This window comes from Aquarana catesbeiana, linkage group LG05 (genome assembly GCF_042186555.1).
Source record: "Aquarana catesbeiana isolate 2022-GZ linkage group LG05, ASM4218655v1, whole genome shotgun sequence".
Lineage (NCBI taxonomy): Eukaryota > Metazoa > Chordata > Amphibia > Anura > Ranidae > Aquarana > Aquarana catesbeiana.
Window position 1 is genome coordinate 362737464 of NC_133328.1, and position 20730 is coordinate 362758193.

Sequence of the window (20730 nt, forward strand, 5' to 3'; positions counted from 1 at the left end):
CTCACTAATCAGTCTAAAATCTTCCTTGGAAAATAATATCCTGGAATGTGAATGTTTATTTATTTCTATCAAGGACATGCAGTCAGAGTCCACATCAGACATTTTGATAAATAAGGCTCCCTATATGGTTTTTCGCCTTGCTGTTAGATGACACACACTGAAGGCCAGAATACCATTATTCCATTTTCATTTTTACTGGTATAATTCATATAAAGGCACTTATCTACTAGCCAAGATTTCATATAATAATGTAATCACAAATAACACACAATACGAAACACTACTGTATTGAGCGCTGACAGCACAAAGAAGGAAGAACAAGGTAAATATACCACTGTAATATAATACGTGTATTCCATTCTCTGTGTAGTCATCTGGATGAACGCATGCATTCCAGATAAGGAAAAACTGCATTTGAAATCAGTCTGGCAATGTGCACTGTTTATAAAGCTCCAGTGAAAGCTTAGATAAAGCATTCTAACAGGATATTAGGCTCTGAAGGATTCCAACCTGTAACCTAAATCTGCAAGCACAAGACAGCTTCTACTGAGCCATTTCTGCAGCTGTTCTTTGGATGCTATGTAAAATATTCTCTTTATTGCTACAGCACAATGTGGAATGTGACTTTGCTAAAAGAAATCTTTACCTAGCCTTGATCCAGGATGCATTCTTTTTCATGGTTTATTTGTTGGCCTCCTATTCGGCTCACCCAATTAACTTTCCTTTTGGCAAACTTAGAATTACAGCAACTTTCTGCTATATCTGTGCAGTCATTGTCAAGCTTATAAAAGATGACTTGTAAGCTCTATTATATAGCACTAATGTTCACGTTATTTTGCTGTGCTATTGAAGGCTTCTGGCAGCCCTAAAGTATTACTCCAAGAAGTTATGGTTATACATTCATTACAACCAAATAAACAATTTTTAAGGTGAAACTACAGTAAAACCTCGGATTGTGGGTAATGCGGTTTACGAGCGTTTCGCGATAAGAGCTTTTTTTTTTTTTTTAATCCTGACTCAATTTGCGAGCGTTGTCTCGCAAGACGAGCAGGATTAAAGCCTCTGGGGTGTGCAGTACTGCATGTGGCCAGGGGTGCAGGGGCACCGGTGGCGATTGGAGATGCTTGGAAACACTCAGACGGTCGGAGACTGTCTCCGAGTGTCCCCGTGTGTCTCCCAACGCCTCAGTGTTTCTGGCGCCCCCCCCTTTGGCCACATGCGGTATTGCATACACTATTGCATTGACACTGGAACAAGTTATCTGAGTTTCCCTTAATTCCTATGGGGAAACTCGCTTTGATATATGAGTGCTTTGGATTACAAGCATTCTTCTGGAATGGATTATGCTAGTAATCCAAGGTACTACTATACTATCATTATTACTGAGTTCTTCTGCATTGCACAGATCTGTCAGTTGACCTTTTGGAATATGCTTACAGGTGGAAGAGTGCACCTGTTTGCTGCTGCTCTTGCATTGTTCAATCAGCAGGCTGAGGTGAGCTGTGACCAGTGGGATTACTTAGCCCATGCAGCTGCTATAGAGCCTTGAAGTGGGAGGGTAAGTGCTGAAGCTGATGTTGACTATATCTACTGCGAAAACTCCAATTTCATGACAATGTCATACACACAGAAGGAGTCTTCATGCTCATCGTCAATCACATCCCTCCCATCGCTTTCTCTGTGCAGAAAGCAACATTTGTTTAGCTTTTGTAAAGTCTGCTGGGTGTCTTAGCAGTAGAATCCAGTTCTCCTCCTCATTTGGTAGTAGATTTTATTTTGTCCTCAGAGCATCTGCTGCAGTCCAGCCACCACTGTGATATTAACTACCTCAAGTCCTGACCAATTTTCAGCTTTCAGCGCCGTCACAGTTTGAATGACAATTATGCAGGTATGCAACACTGTACCCAAAATTACATTTTTATCATTTTTTTTGGTGCTATTTAGTCACCTCCAGGTTTTAATTGTGTGCTATATAAACGAAAAAAAACACCAAAAATGTTGTAAACAAAACGTTTTTTCTTAGTTTCGGTTATAACATTTTGCAAATAAATAATGTTTTTTCATAAACTAAAAAAAAAAAAGTATTCTGCTACATTTCTTTGGTAAGAATAACAAAAATCAGTTTACATTATTTAGTCTGTGTGAAAGTTATAGAGACTGCGGTATATATATTTGAAAATGGATTAGTCTTGATGTATTGACTGCCTATCTTAATTCTTGAGGCTCTAAAATGCCAGGAAAGTACAAATACCCTCTCAAATAATAGGATTTTTCCTACAGCTTACCTGTAAAATCATTTTCTTAGAGTACATGACAGGACACAGAGCCAGTTATTATAATAACAACTACTTATGCGCCACCTATAGGTGAATGGACACTGGTAGATCAAACAAACAGGAAGTCCTCCCCTATATAACACCTCCTTCATAGGAAGCACATCAGTTTTGTAGCAAGCAATAAATTCCCAAAAGAGGGGAGGGACCTCTGTGTCCTGTGATGTACTCCAAAAAAAGGATTTTAGAGGTAAGCTGTAGGAAAAATCCTATTTTCTTTATCATACATCACAGGACACAGAGCTAGTTATTATAATAATAATTACTTGGGATGTCCCAAAGCAATATTCTTGAGGGGAGGGAGACACCATCATAGAAACTGCCACCAAATAAGGACCTACTGTGCTATTTGTAATACGCTGAGGCCTAAAGGCAGTATCTTCTACGTGATTGACATTGACCTGGTAAAATCCTGTAGCTGTATAAACCAAAGACCAAATTGTGGTCTTGTACACCTGGGCCACTGACACCTGATGACGGATGGCCCAAGATACTACCCCACACCTGGTAGAGAATCTCTTCCCAGAAAAAAATGGGTTTTTGCAGTTTAAACCATAGGCATCATTGATAAACTGGTATATCCATTGCTAAATATTCGACCTGGATGTCGTCTGCCCCTTTCTGGGCTCTTCTGGCATCACAAAGTAGGACTCCTGACTTGTGCCGACAGCTCAAGTAAACCCTGAGCATCTGAACTACCTCTAAAGTAGGTAGCGATCTTTCTCCTGCCGATTGTGGATTAGGAGAAAAATAAAGACAAGACACTGTCCTGATTCAAGTAAAAACTAGAAACCACTTTAGGCAATAAAAATGGATGAGGACACAACATCTCCTTATGATGCGAGACCAAGAACGGCTCCTTGCATAAAAGAGCCGCCAACTCTGACACTCCAATTAGTGAAGTGATAGCAACCAAAGAAGCCACCTTCTGAGATAAAAGGACCAACAGAATCCTCTGAATGGTTCAAAAAGTGGCCTCTGCAAGGACAGTCAAGATCAAATTCAAGTCTCAAGGACACAAGAATGGCCTGACAGGTGGGACTGTCCAAGTTACATGCTGTATGAGGTATGAAACAAGGAGTGAGAAACAACAGCCCCTGGAAAAAAATGGACCCTTAACAGTACTTAAGGCCAACTCCTTTCTTCCACTGATTGGAGAAAGAAAAAAAAAAATCTGCCACTCACATATTACTGCGGGTGCCACTTCCTGGCTTCACCCCAGGCAAAAAAAATATTTTCAAGTCCTGTAATTGATGTTCCTCGAAGCTGGCTTCCAGGGGCTCAACAGTGCTGAGATACAGGACTCAAGACCATTAGGTTCCGCTGGACTGGGAATGTCCAAGGAGCAACCCCCGCAAGACTCACTACAGTACCTGACTGCGAGATTGTGTTTCCAGCGCGATACCATCGCGCTGGTTCTCGGTGACAGGGTACTGTGCATGTCGCGCTGGCTCGCTCATCAAGAAAGGAAAACTTTTTTTCCTTTCGCGATGAGTGACAGGCAGTGCTGACAGCTGTCTGGTATGAATCCTGAGGGGGGGAACGCTGCGCCAAATTTTAAATTAAAAACCGGCGTGGGTTACCCCCCCGGGGGCATGCCAGGCCCTTAGGTCTGGTATGGATTGTAAGGGGAACCCCCTACGCCAAAAAATCGGCGTGGGGGTCTCCCCCAAAATCCATACCAGACCCTTATCCGAGCACGCAGCCCGGCCAGCCAGGAAAGGGGGTGGGGACAAGTGAGCGCCCCCCCTCCTGAGCCATACCAGGCCGCATGCCCTCAACATGGGGGGGTGAGTGCCTTGGGGGAGGGGGGCGCCCTGCGGCCCCCCCACCCCAAAGCACCTTGTCGCCATGTTGATGAGGACAAGGGCCTCTTCCCGACAACCCTGGCCGTTGGTTGTCGGGGTCTGTGGGCGGGGGGCTTATCGGAATCCGGGAGCCCCGCTTTAATATGGGGGCCCCCAGATCCCGGCCCCCCACCCTTTGTGAATGAGTATGGGGTACATGGTACCCCTACCCATTCACCTAGGGAAAAAAGTTTCAATAAAAAAAAAAAAAAAAAAAAAAAAAAGTACACAGATTTTAAGAATAATTTATTAGGCAGCTCTGGGGTCTTCTTCCGACTTCGGGGGGTCTCCTTCCGACTTCTCCCGGTGTTCGGCCTCTTCTCCCGGGCCCCTCCGCTGTCTTCTTCCAGCTCTTTCGCCAGCGAGGGGCCCAGTCTGCTGCCGCTGTCTTGTCGCCGCTGTCTTCTCCCGGGCCCCTCCACTGTCTTCTTCCAGCTCTTTTGCCAGGGAGGGGCCCGGTCTGCTCCCTCTGTCTCGCCGCTTCTTCTCTTCTTCCGATGTTGACACGACGCTCAACATCGGAAGAAGCGTCGTGTCAACATCGGAAGAAGAGAAGAAGAGAAGCAGCAAGACAGCGAGACAGCGGCAGCAGACCGGGCCCCTCCCTGGCAAAAGAGCTGGAAGAAGACAGTGGAGGGGCCCGGGAGAAGACAGCGGCGACAAGACAGCGGCAGCAGACCAGGCCCCTCGCTGGCAAAAGAGCTGGAAGAAGACAGCGGAGGGGCCCGGGAGAAGAAGCCAAACACCGGGAGAAGTCGGAAGGAGACCCCCCGTAGTCGGAAGAAGACCCCGGAGCTGCCTAATAAGTTATTCTTAAAATCTGTGTACTGTTTTTTTTATTGACACTTTTTTTTCCCTAGGTGAATGGGTAGGGGTACCATGTACCCCATACTCATTCACAAAGGGTAGGGGGCCGGGATCTGGGGGCCCCCTTATTAAAGGGGGGCTCCCGGATTCCGATAAGCCCCCCCCGCCCGCAGACCCCAACAACCAACGGCCAGGGTTGTCGGGAAGAGGCCCTTGTCCTCATCAACATGGGGACAAGGTGCTTTGGGGTGGGGGGGGCCGCAGGGCGCTCACTTGTCCCCACCCCCTTTCCAGGTTGGCCGGGCTGCGTGCTCGGATAAGGGTCTGGTATGGATTTTGGGGGGACCCCCATGCCAATTTTTCTGCGTAGGGGGTTCCCCTTACAATCCATACCAGACCTAAGGGCATGCCCCCGGGGGGGGAATCCACGCCGGTTTTTAATTTAAAATTTGGCACGGCGTTCCCCCCCTCAGGATTCATACCAGACAGCTGTCATCGCTGCCTGTCACTCATCGCGAAAGGAAAAAAAGTTTTCCTTTCCCGATGAGTGAGCCATCTCGGCGCTGGCTCCCGCGACGGGGCTCGCAGGTGTCAAATCTCGCTGAGAAATGTGGCGAGATTGACACAATATCGCGGTCACCTACTGTATGTCAGTGTACCAAGCCCTCCTGGGCAAATTCGGCCAACACTAATATCAGTGTTACAACCTCACGGATTCTTCACAAAAGATGTGGCAGAAGCCGAAACGGGGAAAAAAGTCAAATAAGGGAGAACCGTTCCCTAAGGTGTTACCAGTACATTTACCCCTATTGACAGTGGGACTTTCATCCCGGACACATCTGTCCCAACCTGTTGTAGAACTTGGAATCCAGTAGATTCCCCTGCAGAGATCCCCCTGCCACTATTCTATCCCTGGAATATGTATTGGCGATAGAGACAGCACTTGTACTGTCCCAAAGAGAATTTTGGTTCACCTCCCTGAGTCGCATGACCTCTGGTGCCACCCTGGTGGTTGATATATATGCCTGCAGAGGCATTTCCAGATTGAAACTACAACAGTCTTTTCCTATAATCCAGAGTAAGACGTACTGGCCAAAAATTCCAAGATATTGATGGACAGTATTCTCTCCTGTGGAGACCAAGCCCCCTGAACTGTAGCCAGCCTCAAATCAACTTGGAGAGACTGGCATCAGTGGTTATTATTATCCAAATTCCTGAAAAGGAAGAATATCAACCACCAATTTTTGCTCTGCAACACCCCGGAAACAGAGCCCTCCAGCAATCCAATGCCTGGATCTTCAAGTTCCAAACAGAGAGAGCATAATCCTCTGTCACGACCTGGAGTAAGACTGTGTGTAGGGAATGTGCTTTGACCTAAACACAGCTTCCTCCTGTAGAAATAAATCGAAGGAACCCCTGGAATCAACTGCTTTCCGAGCAAAGATTATTGAGGTAATGAGTATTGAGGTGTCTTCAGCAAGCCCAGTACTAGGGCTAGATGCTTTGTGAACCCTCCGGAGTTGTGGCCAACCCAAAGGGAAGCTTCACAAAAGAACCGACTTTCCACTGCAAATACAGAAATCCTTGATGAGCCAGGAAACAAACTGCCACATGAAGACGTGCGTTTACAGATGATTTTGGCCTCCAAAATCTACCTTTTGCAGAGAGGTCATCACTGAACAGATCTAGTCCTATCTGTAAACAGAGTGATGTTCAGCGGCTTGAGATCTTAAGATACACCTTATGTCCCTATTTGGTTTTGGACCTACCATTTTATTGTCTCATAATAATGAGCCCATAACTTCTGCTCCAAGAGCAAATGCATGGCAAAAGACTGACGACTCTGTGGCAGACCCAGACAGTCCCAAGAGGTGCACTCAACCTACCAGGTTACTGCCGGCTAAAGATGGAACAAACCACCTCAGAGACTGCCCTAAGATCTTCTGGCCTGAGATACTCCAAAAACACAGCCGCCTCAGATGTCTCCCTCAGCCAGGTGGGGAAAAGCTTACAGCATCTGGTATTCCCAGGCAGTCTCCCATCTATATATTAACCAGGCTTGATCCTGCTTAGGCTTCAATCAACTGAAATCAGACATGATCGAGGTGATGAGGCTGCAGTCTACCTGACGAAAAAAAATGAATACGTCAGGAAACACTGCAATACCAAACACCACAGTGGCTCAGATGCACCTGACACCACTGTCCTTCGGGAGATGTGGACACTGCCAGATTCCTGAACCTGAGAGCGGTGCACATGCCTCCCTCCGGCGGTCTCTCTTTTCTGGAAACATTTAACAGGTAAATAACGCAACCATATGAGCCAACCTAATATATAGTCCTCCAAGGAAGCAGGCCTAAAACAATGTTTGTTTACCTCTGTGCAACCCCTTAGGTATGCCGATATGTAAGTACCTAGGCATGCAAACATGCAGGTATACAAGTATTGTTGCCATTCATGCATTTATGTATGCAGTTCAAGGCCAATAAGCACACATGCATGTACCCCTAGGCAAATAAGCACACACGCATGTACCCCATGGCAAATAAGCACATATGTATGTAAAACAAGCACTTCTGTATGTAGTCCAAGGCAAATAAGCACATATGCATGCAGTCCTAGGCAAATAAGCACACATGCATGTAGTCCCAGGCAAATAATCACACATGCATGTAGTCCCAGGCTAATAAGCACATATGTATGTAGTCCCAGGAAAACAAGTACATATGTATACAGCTTAATGTAAATAAGCACATATGTATGCAGTACAAATGAAAACATGCCAGCATGTGTTTAAGCAACATGCATCTATGGAAGCATGTAAGTAAGCAACTATGCATTTAGCGTGCGCCCCTGTAAACATGCATTTATACAATACGCACCCATGGAAACATGCATTTACGCAATAAGCAAGAATGCTTTAATGAAAGGTGTTTATGAAACATTACGCAACACGCATCTATTCAGACATGTATAAACCTGCATCTTTATGCACACATGTATCTTTATGCAACCCTGTATCTTTATGCAAATATGTATAAACATGCATCTTTATGCAAACATGTATGTTTATGCAACCATGTATATTTATGCAAACATGTATAAACATGCATCTTTGTGTAACCATTCATCTTTATGCAACCATGTATCTTTATGCAAACGTGTATAACCATGTATCTTTATGCAAACGTGTATAACCATGTATCTTTATGCAAACATGTATAACATGTATCTTTAGCAACCGTGCATTTCAGCAACCGTGCATTTTAGCTAGTTTGCAAGCATGCACCTGGTTAACTGCAGTCGGCCCCATACTAGTCCTGCAGGATTTAGCCAAGCACACATGCATCCAATGCAGCCTCTATGCTGTTTCAGAACAGCGAAAAATGAAAAAAATAAGCTTCTGTAGACCAAACGCACACTATACTGGAGATGCAATTCCTTTAAGTGCTCCCATGCCTAGGTCTTTCCAAACATGTGTATATTTAAACATGCCTTTAAGCAACAAGTTTGAAAGCATGTATTATATGCTGCACCTGCCTTTCGAGCAGTAAAAACACTTTAAAATGAACTGCTACCTGTCCAAGGGTGTATTGACTTACAGATGAACAGTCCCCCCGGATTAAACAGCAAATATGCAGCGTATAATCATGACTTGTCCACACAGTTCTCCCATAGTAAGTACTTACACTTTGTTAGTATTCATGGGCTGCTGCTATGTCTCCAGAGGCCCCGCTGAAGCTGTTGCCACATGGCATCATGGCCACTCTTCCATTTCCTGCCTATATAAAAATAGGCTAAAAAAAAAGAGCCTGCACCCTCTAGTGGTTGGAGGAGAAACCGCAGCCCACATTACTATGAAGTACATAGCATGATTAAACAGCACACTGCTCCCAGTGGCCACCGGGAGAACAGTCAGATCTCTCTCTTTTTTTAAAAAAAAAAACGCTGAAAAAAATGCAGACTTACCATTCCTGCTGCAGGACTCTGAACATAACAGGGGTCCAATCTTCACCCATCATGGAGAGCTTTGTCATAAATGACCTTCAGACACTGAGTCCCCCTTAATGTGAGGTCCACTCCCCTGGACCTGTATAGCACCCTGTAGGAAAGCACCTTAGTCAGAACAAACACTGCACAGGGCTCCATTACGCAGGGTCCAGCACCATAAGGCTGCATTACAGGCAAAACCTTGAGGAATCTTCTCTCCTTCCAATGAGGCCTGGGTACCATCCATTTTGGCTGATAGCGAATGGATCCGATTGAAGTCCATGATTCTTAATAGAACCTTCCAGACCTCCAAGTATGCTCCAAGAGCACATGCATCAGTGACCACCACCTTACAAACACTGGTGAAAAAACTGATGTGCTTCCTGTGAAGGAGGGGTTATATAGGGGAGAACTTCCTGTTTGATTGATCTACCAGTGTCCATTCATCTATAGGTGGCGTATAACCCAAGCAGTTATTATAATAACCGGACCTGTGTCCTGTGATGTACAATAAAGAAAACCCCTTTTTGGAAAGTAGACAAATCCATGGTATTTAGTAAGAGGCATGGTGAGTTTTTTGAAGTAATTGTTTTGTCACAATTTTTTTTGAAAATTAAATTATATATATATATATATATATATATATATATATATATATATATATTCATATAAGTTGTCATTTTCATTGTTGTTTTTCCTCATACAACATAGGCATACTTATAATTACACCCCAAAACACATTTTGCTACTCCTTCTGAGAACACTGTAACTGGTGTGGCGGTGATCAGGGACACTTGGACTAGTGTGGCCATGATCAGGATCCCTGTAACTGGTGTGCTGGTTTTCAGGGGCACTGTAACTGGTGTATAAAATCATTTAAAAGTGCTGCACTCCGGTTCAGCCAACCCAGTGTAGACTTAAAAATGACCTCAGCCCATGAGTCTTCACCAAACTCACACTCTCTAACATGCTTCGCCTACTAGAACTTAAACATATGGTGGGCAGAGAAAAACATGTCAGGGTACATGGCTTTGGCAGAGACTCATGGGCTGAGGACATTTTCAAGTGTACAGTAGGTTGGCTGAACAGGAGTGCGACACTTCTTTGATTTTATATATGCATCACTTCAGATGAGCACTTTTGGCAGCCTGCACCTTTCTCTCTGGTTACGGTGGGAGTTTGGTTTCCCCAGCTTTAGCAGTGTTCATAATCTAGCACCAAGGTTACAATGAGTACATCTGGAACAGCCCATCTTAGCCAGGGTCTCCCCATTCATATGCTTAGCACTTTACAGCAAGTTTATGCATGCTCATTACCAGGAACGAGCCACTATTACTAACATATGACATTTTTCACCTACTAACAATACAAGTTAAATAACCTGGAGGACCCTATGATTAACCAATTCAGCCCCGGAAGAATTTGTCCCTCAATGACCAGAGCACTTTTTACAATTTGGCACTGCACTGCTTTAACTGGTAATTGTGCGGTCATGCAATGCTGTAAGGAAATTTGCGTCATTTTTTTCCCCCACAAATAGAGCTTTCTTTTGATGGTATTTGATTGCCTCTGGGATTTTTATTTTTTGTGATATAAACGGAAAAATATCGAAGATTTTGAAAAAAATATTTTCTACTTTTTGTTATAAAAAAAAAAATCCAATAAACTCAATTGTTATTATACATTTAGGCCAAAATGTATTTAGCCACATGTCTTTGGTAAAAAAAATGTCAAGCGTATATTTATTGGTTTGCACAAACAAAAGTTATAGCATCTACTTCTCCTGAGTATGAGGATACAACATGTGTGAGACTTTTTGGGAGCCTAGATGTGTACAGGACCCCAAAACCAAGCACGACCTCAGGGGCGATTTCAATAGACATCAGTGCATGAACCTGCACAGATGTCTTTCAAATCGCCCCTAAACTCACACTTAAGTGCGGGTTTGAAATTGTGTGAGTTCAGTTGAAGTTGCACGGTTTCAAACCTGCCTTCAGTGCGAATGAGGGCTTATTGTCAAAGCCTAATTGAACAAGCTGATGTTAGAAGATGATTGGTTACTATACACAGCTGCACCAGACTCTTTGTGCACAAGTTTTAGTAAATCTCCCCCTATATGTTGAGTGACACAGAGGTTGAATTACCAAAGGCAAATAGGCTCTTCGTTTTGCAAGGGAATTTGCATTTTGAATGGGAATTTTCTTCAAAACTTAGTGAATGATGTGAAGCTCTGCTTACTTCACAATCATGTGCAGGCACAAATGCTGTTTTATAGTTTCCTTGCACATGATTATATTTTTTGCAATATGAAATTGAACCACATTTTTGGTACTCTAGAATTTGTGTGTGTGTGTGGCTCTAGGACTGTGCCACAGAGATCATACTGTAAATTGTTTTTGTTTTGTGTTCTAAATTCCTAACCTGGCCATAGTCTATAATTTTGCAGCAAGCTGTTTTTATATAATTGTGTAAACAAGACAGCTGAGGCATGTGCATGGTCAACAAATATAAAAGGAACTTTTTCAGAAAATGCGACTATTAGTATTCAGCATATATGTCTTCACCCCCTACACACACTTGAAAGATTAGTAACTTTATTATCTATTGATTGAGTGTCATTTCCCCCGCTTATTTACCATTTTGGAATACGACTTTTCCTGCTCATCTCTAAAGACAGCTGCCCACATCAATCCTAGCTATTCTTCATATGTATCAATTTCCTACAAGTTTTAAAATGGCAAACTGTATTAAAGTGGATTTAAAGGCAGTTTTTTTTTTTTTACTTTAATGCATTCTCTGCATTTTGGTAAAAAACGTTGTGTGTGTAGTTTCCCCCGTCAGCCACCATTATACTTACTTGAGCCCAATCTCGATCCAGCACTGTACCCAGAAGCAGCGGCTCTCTTTGCTCTCTACCCTCTAATAGAGAAGATTGCAGTCAATCAAATCCTGTGACAAAGGAAAGGGGCGGGCCAAGCCACATTGTGTCTATGGACACAGGCAGCGCGGCCCAGGATCCAGCCCACAGGTGTGTCACAATAGGACGCAGCCTTCTATGGTGGCACACCGAGAAGAGGAGGAACCAGGAGTGCCATCAAAGGACCTGAGAAGAGGATCAGGGATGCTCTGTGCAAAACAATTGCAGGTAAGTACAGTATAACATTTTATTATTATTTTTAAAAAAATTACCCTTTACAATTACTTTAATTAGTCATCCCCATGACAAAATAAAACAATGCCAAGAGAATTCTATGATGTTTCCTGGGTACTTGATACACCAAAATCATTATTTTGAAGGTCATTTCTTTCGGAAAGTTTGTTCCAGAAAAATAAGTCTGTATATGCAGTAAAGCATGTTTTTTATTCTCACTGAATACTGCTCTGTGGCCCAGTCTCCGAAGGGAGGAGATCATGCTCTGCTTCAGTATGTCACAGTACATGTTGGCATTCATGGTTCCCTCAATGAACTGTAGCTCCCCAGTGTCGGCAGCACTCATGCAGCCCCAGACCATGACACTCCCACCACCATGCTTGACTGTAGGCAGGACACACTTGTCTTGGTACTCCTCACCAGGTTACTGCCACACACATTTGATACCATCTGAACCAAATACGTTTATCTTGGTCTCATCAGACCACAGGACATGGTTCCAGTAACCCATGTCCTTAGTCTGCTTGTCCTCAGCAATCTGTCTGCAGGCTTTCTTGTGCATCATCTTTAGAAGAGGCTTCCTTCTGGGATGACAGTCATGCAGACCAATTTGATGCAGTGTGCGGCGTATGGTCTGAGCACTGACAGGCTGACCCCCCACCCCTTCAACCTCTGCAGCAAGGTTGGCAGCACTCATACCTCTATTTCCCAAAGACAACCTCTAGCTATGAGGCTGAGCACATGCACTCAATTTCTTTGATCCACCATGGTGAGGCCTGTTCTGAGTGGAACCTGTCCTGTTAAACCGCTGTATGTTCTTGGCCACCATGCTGCAGATCAGTTTCAGGGTCTTGGCAATCTTCTTATAGCCTAGGCCATCTTAACATAGAGCAAAAAATCTTTTTTTCAGATCCTCAGAGAGTTCTTTGTCATGTTGTGCCATGTTGAACTTCCAGTGACTTGTATGAGAGAGTGAGAGCGATAACACCAAATTTAACACACCTGCTCCCCATTCACACCTGAGACCTTGTAACACTAATGAGTCACATGACACCGGGGAGAGAAAATGGCTAATTGGGTCCAATTTGGACATCTTCACTTAGACTAATTACTCACTTTTGTTGCCAGCGGTTTAGACATTAACGGTTGTGTGTTGAGTTGTTTGTTTATTTATGTGTAGGCCAGGGCTTGGCTAATTTGCTTTGAATTTAGGAGCCAGTTAAAAAAGTTAGGAGCCATTTTTTTAAAACAACAAAGCTTATTGGTAGAACATGTAACTTGTTCCCGAATGTGAACTTATCCTTTAAACCTTTTGCTGCCAGAGCTGTTTTTGCATATTTTTTTTTCTTTTTTTGCACACATAGTTACATAGTTAGTCAGGTTGAAAAGACAAGTCCATCTAGTTCAACCAAAAAATAAATAAAATACAATCCCATACACACAATCCTATATCTACAGTTGATCCAGAGGAAGGCAAAAAACCCTAGGAAAGCATGATCCAATTTGTTATAGCAGGGGAAAAAATTCCTTCCTGATGTATTTTCCCTTGATCAACTCTACCTATAAATGTCAGTACCCAGTTATATTTTGCACATTTAGGAAAGAATCCAGGCCTTTTTTAAAGCAATCTACTGAGCTTGCCAGAACCACCTCTGGAGGGAGTCTATTCCACATTTTCAGAGCTCTTACTGTGAAGAAACCTTTCCATATTGAGAGATGAAATCTTTTTTCCTCTAGACGTACTTGTCCTCTGTGATGACCTTAAAGTGAACAACTCAACACCAAGTTCACTATATGGACTACTGTATTTGTACATGTTGATCATATCCCCCCTTAATCTCCTCTTCTCAAGAGAGAATAAATTCAGTTCCTCTAATCTTTCCTCATAACTGAGCTCCTCCATGCCTCTTATCAGTTTGGTTGCCCTTCTCTGCACTTTCTCCAGTTCCCTGATATCCTTTTTGGGGATCGGTGCCCAAAACTGAACTGCATATTCCAGATGAGGTCTTACTAATGATTTGCACAGGGGAAAAATGAGATCTCTCTCTGGAGTCCATACCTCTCTTAAACACATTTAAAAAATCATTTTAGACCTGAAAATTACATAAAACCCCCAAAACATTCTATATTTTCTAAAAGCAGACATCCTAGAAAATACAATAATGGTAGTTACAATTTTTTATGTCACACAATATATTACTGCAAAGGTAATTAAAGTTCACTTTAGGGGGCACAGAAGCGCGATAAATGATTAAATATTTTGGTAAAATATAAAAGTCAAGGTTGCACAGAGTAAATAGATATAGATATGCCCCCTACAGGTCATCAGTTCAGCATTACAAAGGAGATCTGGTGCTATAATTATTGCTCTCATTCAAGTGTGTGCGGCAATATGTAACATGTGTATCGCAATCAATGTTTTCAGGCATAGGAGCCCCGATGCGTGTGTTTACATTTGTACGTGTGTATATGTAGGGGTGGCCTCATTTTTTTTGGCAGAGGATTTTTTTGTGCTTGGGTGTAATTTTATTTTTTACAATTAAAAAACATTTTTTTTCCTTAACCTTTTTTTCGTCACATAGGGGACAAAAAAGTCCCCTATGTGATGATTTTTTTTTTGGTGACAGGTTCTCTTTAATGAGACATGCAGGGTTATACATCATGCACGTCACTTCCGGGTCAGCAACAAGAAGGGGAGGAGATCTCTTCTGCCTCCTCTTTTCCCGGCGGCACCCACTATGCCAGCCACTTGTCTGTCATTTGGGTGGCAGCTCAGGTGCCAGGACGCAATTTCTTGTCAAATGGCAACTTGGCGACTGGGATTTGCAGAGCCCTGGTGTAGGCACAAGTGAACATGAACCCATGGGTAGATAAACCAAAAAGAGCGCACCGACATCTAAGTGCAGATTTGCCTCTTTTGGGAATTTTGAACACCCCTCAATTTCTCTCTGCTTATGACAACCTAGTGGCATCAAGCTGGTGCTTGATGGTATTAACGTGTTACTAAACCCACAACTAGGGATGAGCCGAACACCTCCGGTTCGGTTCGCACCAGAACCTGCGAACGGACCAAAAATTCGCACGAACGTTAGAACCCCATTGACGTCTATGGGACTCGAACGTTCAAAATCAAAAGTGCTCATTTTAAAGGCTAATTTGCATGGTATTGTCCTAAAAAGGGTTTGGGGACCTAGGTCCTGCCCCAGGGGACATGTATCAATGCAAAAAAACTTTTAAAAACGGGCGTTTTTTCGGGAGCAGTGATTTTAATGATGCTTAAAGTAAAAAAAAAAAAAAAAAAAAAAAAAGTGAAATATTCCTTTAAATATCGTACCTGGGGGGTGTCTATAGTATGCCTGTAAAGCGGCCCGTGTTTCCCGTGCTTAGAACAGTCCCTGCACAAAATGTCATTTTTAAAGGAAAAAAAGTCATTTAAAACTGCTTGCGGCTTTAATGTAATGTCGGGTCCTGGCAATATGGATTAAAATCAGTGAGACAAACGGCATGGATACCCCCCAGTCCATTAGGGTCTTGTACGAATATTAAGGGGAACCCCGCACCCAAATTAAAAAAGGAAAGGTGTGGGGCCCCCAGGCCCTATATACTCTGAACAGCAGTATATAGGCGGTGCAAACAAGATAGGGACCGTAGGTTTGTTCTTATGTAGAATCTGTTTGTAATTTTGAACTGGTACATTTTTAATGTGTTTAGCTCCAGCCAAAAAATCTATTTTATGCTTTTTGGAAAACCTATGGAAGGGTTATCACCCCTGTGACATTTGTTTTGCTGTCTGTGCTCCTCTTCAGAAGATTTCACCTCACTTTTTGTCCCAATGACAAATGTTTTTTGAAAATTTGTTTTTTTTTGTGAAATAAGGATTGGTGATAAAGCATCAGTGGAAAGGAGAAAAGTTTTTCCCATATTAACTCTTACAGGAGAGAATTTCCCTTCCTAGGGGTAGATTTCATCTCACTTCCTGTTGTCTCCTTCCGTTTAGAAGTAGGAGTCGTTTGTAAGTTGGATGTTTGAAAGTAGGGGCCTACCCTATATACTCAGCAGAAATTTGGGCCTTAGGTGGTGTTGTGGCCACAACACTGTAAGCCCACACAGGGCCCTGCTGTGAAATATTACACCAAGAATTGTAATTACATGCCCTTGTTGAACAGGGGCAGAAAAATTGGGCCTTTGGTGGTGGTGCTAGTGCCACAGCACTGTAAGTCCTCACAGATAGTCTTGGTGGGCGCAGAAACGGGCCCTGCTGTGAAATATTAGATCAAGAATTCTATTTACATGTCCCTGTTGTACAGGGGCTGAAAAATTGGGCCTTAGGCACTGGTGCCACAACACTGCAACCCCTCACAGATACTCTAGTTGGAGTGCAGGAACTAGCCCTGCTGCAAAGAATTGCATCAAAAATTATAATTACACGCCCCTGTTAAACAGGGGCTGAAAAATTGGGCCTTAGGCACTGGTGGCGGGACTGGCGGCGCCCAGAACCAAAAATTGTTCTTACAAGCTATCATCATGATCATTGAGGAGGAAGAGGATAATTACTCAGTATAACAGGATAGTTACTCAGCATCAGCATAGGCAGTCTTTGAAGGGATCTGACATTTCAAAAAAATGTATTCGGTTACATCAGCATCAGGTGCTTGGTAGCTGGTGGTGATCCAAGACTGATTCATTTTTATGAAGGTCAGTCGATCGACCGAGTCAGTGGACAGACGCACCCTGTGATGGGTTACAAAGCCTCCAGCAGCACTGAATGTGCGTTCCGAAAGAACGCTGGATGCAGGACAGGCCAGTAGCTCAATTGCATACTGTGCAAGCTCTGGCCAGTGATCCATCCTTCAATTTCGATGGGAATGTTATTAAGTACCCACCACGGACCTTTTCTTTACCAGGTGTTGTGTTCTTTTATATATGATGATTTGTATAACATCAATACAAAACTTGAATATCAATAAAACCCTTTGTAAAAATAAAATAAATGGCATCCTTTTATGGTATGCGTGTTGCTACTCATTGAGTGGGAAATAAATGTGCATTTTATCACACCCTACCACAATGCATATGTGTAAATAGGCCCTAATTTAAATCTTTTTTTAACTGATAGTTGTTTTACCTCTTTGAAGAAATCTGTGCTGAGATCTGTACGGTTTCAAAAGCACACATCACCATAATGAAGGGGATAAGAATCTGTGAAACACAAAGCAGAATCTTACAGGAGAAATGTCTCTAAGAGCTTTGTAGAAGCGTTAGGTAAGTGAACTCTAACTGGCAAATGAATGATGGGGCAAATTCTTCTTGCTCTGCATGAATAATTTAGCATATTAGATGTATTTCAAATTAAAGCTGCTCTTCTTTACCATGGGTTACAAAGACACCAAATGAATACTAGGATAAAAGCTCTATTACAGATCCTTGTTAATGTAGGAGAAGGCACATTTTGTGGTTTAAAGAAAGAATGCATTAAATTAATAAAAAATGAGACACATGGCAGGGAAACCTCTTATTCCAGTCATTAAAAAAAAAAAAAGACTTCTTAAAAACCTAAACGAAATTTCTACATATTAGGTTTTTTAGTCTCAAAAGACTAATACGAAAAAAGGCAGAAAGAAAAATTGAATGACAGGAATAATAAAAAGTAGGTAATTTGAAACTGAAGCAAACCAGTGAATGTGCTAATGGGACATTACAGGAGGAATTATAGGATAAAGATAATATAATTATTCATTTATACTCATATATTAATAATAAAAAATGTTAACTTTCCTCTCTACCTGGCGTTCTCCAACTTTTCTTTTTTGCACACCCTTGTTAATACCACGCAAGGGCCCTAAGGCCATACACTGGTTATGATTATTTGTATTGCATCACCTGCACTTGTCAATGGTTGACCACTGCAATATGATAGGCCTGCGTGCCTTGTCTATGTTTTGTACATCTTGCATTAGCTCTTTAAATGCTGTCTTAAAAAAACAATAAAAACTATTGAACATACAAAATGGTGGCTCCCTGGTTGTTACGCTGACTTTCTGGCTTCAATGTTCTCTGGATCACTGACTTGGAATCAGTGTCATATCAGGAAAGCCAAAGTTAGAAGTCCTACATACTTGCTCTGTGTTCATGACCCAAAGTATTGCAAGCAAAGAGATCAGCCTTCATGTTTCTAGTAATTTCCTTTAAAGCTGAAATTAATGCAGTCATACAGTATATAAAAAGGGAATTTCTGAATCTTGGACTATAGCCCAGGGCAGGACACTGGATTGGAAGCCAGTGATCATGGGTTATATGTTGCTACCTTAAAGTGGTTGTAAACCTTTGATTTATTTGTTTTTTATAAGAATAACAAACATGCCTATACTTACCTGCTCTGTGCAATAGTTTTGCACAGAGCAGCCTGATCCTCTTCTTCCGGGGTCCCCCGCCAGCGCTCCTATCCCCTCCTCGGGTGCCCCCAAGAAAAGCTGCTTTCCACGGGAGCACCCATGCGGGCTTGCTTCAGAGTCCCGCTGCTGCATCCAATGACTCGGCCCTGCCCCCGCCACAGCTTTTGATTGACAGCAGCGGAAGCCAATGGCTCCTGCTACTATCAAACTGTCCAGTGAGCAGAGCAAAAGCAGCTGGAGCCACTGTGCTAGTGCACATCGCTGTATCAGATCGGGTTCCGGTAAGAAAAAGGTAACAAAAAGATGGGGTCTGCAGAACATAAGGTTTTTCACTTTAACCACTTGCCGACTGCCGCACGCTGATGTAAGTCCAAAGTTTGCCGACAGATATCATTGTTATGGCGGCAGCACCTAGCTGCCATAACCCCAGTATCCCCGTTTTCATGCGGCGGTCGGCTTTCAGATAAAAGTAGTCTCTGCGGCGGATTCGCCGCGAGATCACTTTTATCCGCCGCTTACTGGATCCGTCGGTAGCGGCGGAGGTGATCGCGTCTGTCTCCCTTCTGTGCCTGGAGACGAGTGTGGCTAAGATGGCACCCGCTCGTCTCCATGACACTGCTGGGCGGAAGCAACATCAAAACGTCACTTCCGCCCATACGTCTTAAAGAAACATTTTTTTCAATGTAATTTTTTTAAATGGCTTTTTTTATTTTTTATTACATTTTAGTGTAAATATGAGATCTGAGGTCTTTTTTTGACCACAGATCTCTTACTTAAGAGGTCCTGTCATGCTTTTTTTTCTATTACAAGGGATGTTTACATTCCTTGTAATAGGAATAAAAGTGACACATTTTTTTTTTTAAACAGTGTAAAAATAAATAAAATCATGTAAAATAAATAATAAAAATAAAAAACATTTTTTAAAAACCCCCTGTCCCGACGAGCTTGCGCGCAGAAGCGAACGCATACGTGAGTAGCGCCCACATATAAAAATGGTGGTCAAACCACACATGTGAGGTATCACCGCGACCGGTAGAGCGAGAGCAATAATTCTAGACCTCCTCTGTAACGCAAAACATGCAACCTGTAGAATTTTTTAAACGTCGGCCTATGGAGATTTTTGAGGGTAAAAGTTTGACGCCATTCCACGAGCGGGCGCAATTTTGAAGTGTGACATGTTGGGTATCAATTTACTTGGCGTAACATTATATTTCACAGTATAAAAAAAAAATTGGGCTAACTTTACTGTTGTCTTATTTTTTTATTCAAAAAAGTGATTTTTTTTCCAAAAAAAGTGCGCTTATAAGACCGCTGTGCAAATACGGTGCAAAAAAAAAGTATTGCATTGACTGTCATTTTATTCTCTAGAGTGTTAGAAAAAAAAATATATAATATTTGGGGGTTCTAAGTAATTTTCTAGCAAAAAAAACTGTTTTAAACATGTAAACGCCTAAAATCCAAAACGAGGCTAGTCCTTAAGTGGTTAATGCATATGCATTAAGGTGAAAAATCTTAAAGCTTTACAACCACTTTAAGGTGATTGGACACTGGCAAAAGCTTGAAAACGCCCCCAGTGCACCCTCATATAACCCAACCTACTTCATAGGACTCCAGTTTTGTATCAAGAAGAGGAAACAGAGGACGGGGGAGGAAAACCTGTGCCCTGTACTGTATTGCAAGATATGGAATTTACTGGTAAATCATAACTCCCATTAACTTAATCAGATCAATGCATGACAAAGGACAGGAATCAAAGGCCATGGGTCGTTCCCAAGCAATTAACAGAGGGGTGGGTGATAAGGTAGCAAAGAGGCCCACAAAAAAGTGTTACGTATCCAAAACATACAGATGTATGATGGCTCAGATCTGGTGGCTTGTCCACCAGGAGTCTGTGTACGTCTGGGTACCAAGTTCTTCCTCTATCTTGTGAAGCAGTTGAGGGCAAATCTTTATACTATATCAAAATGAGGTCCAGGCAGGGCCACTGATAAGCCAGTACAACCGGCGCCCTGTTGTACCAGGCCCAGTGTCCTCAGCTCAGCAGGGGGGCCCAGGACAGACAGACAGAGCAAAAAAAAAAAACAGGCTTTCTAAATTACACAGAAACTATTATATAGTGCTGCGCTGCACTCTATACTAGTTTCTATTTAAATTAAGTGAGTGAGACCACTTTTTTTAGTGCTAAGCAGCAACCAGATTATATGTTCATA

General features: G+C 42.7%; 1 protein-coding gene across 4 annotated transcripts in view; it reads right to left on the reverse strand.

Annotated features, from left to right (window-relative positions):
• PIGN (phosphatidylinositol glycan anchor biosynthesis class N) overlaps window positions 1-20730 on the reverse strand; it is a 637819-nt gene that overhangs the window by 66033 nt on the left and 551056 nt on the right. For all 4 annotated transcript variants that reach the window (XM_073630904.1, XM_073630905.1, XM_073630902.1 and 1 more), the window contains one exon: window positions 17254-17327. In XM_073630904.1, coding sequence (XP_073487005.1) covers window positions 17254-17327 — 74 coding nt within the window. The remainder of the gene's footprint in view (window positions 1-17253; window positions 17328-20730) is intronic.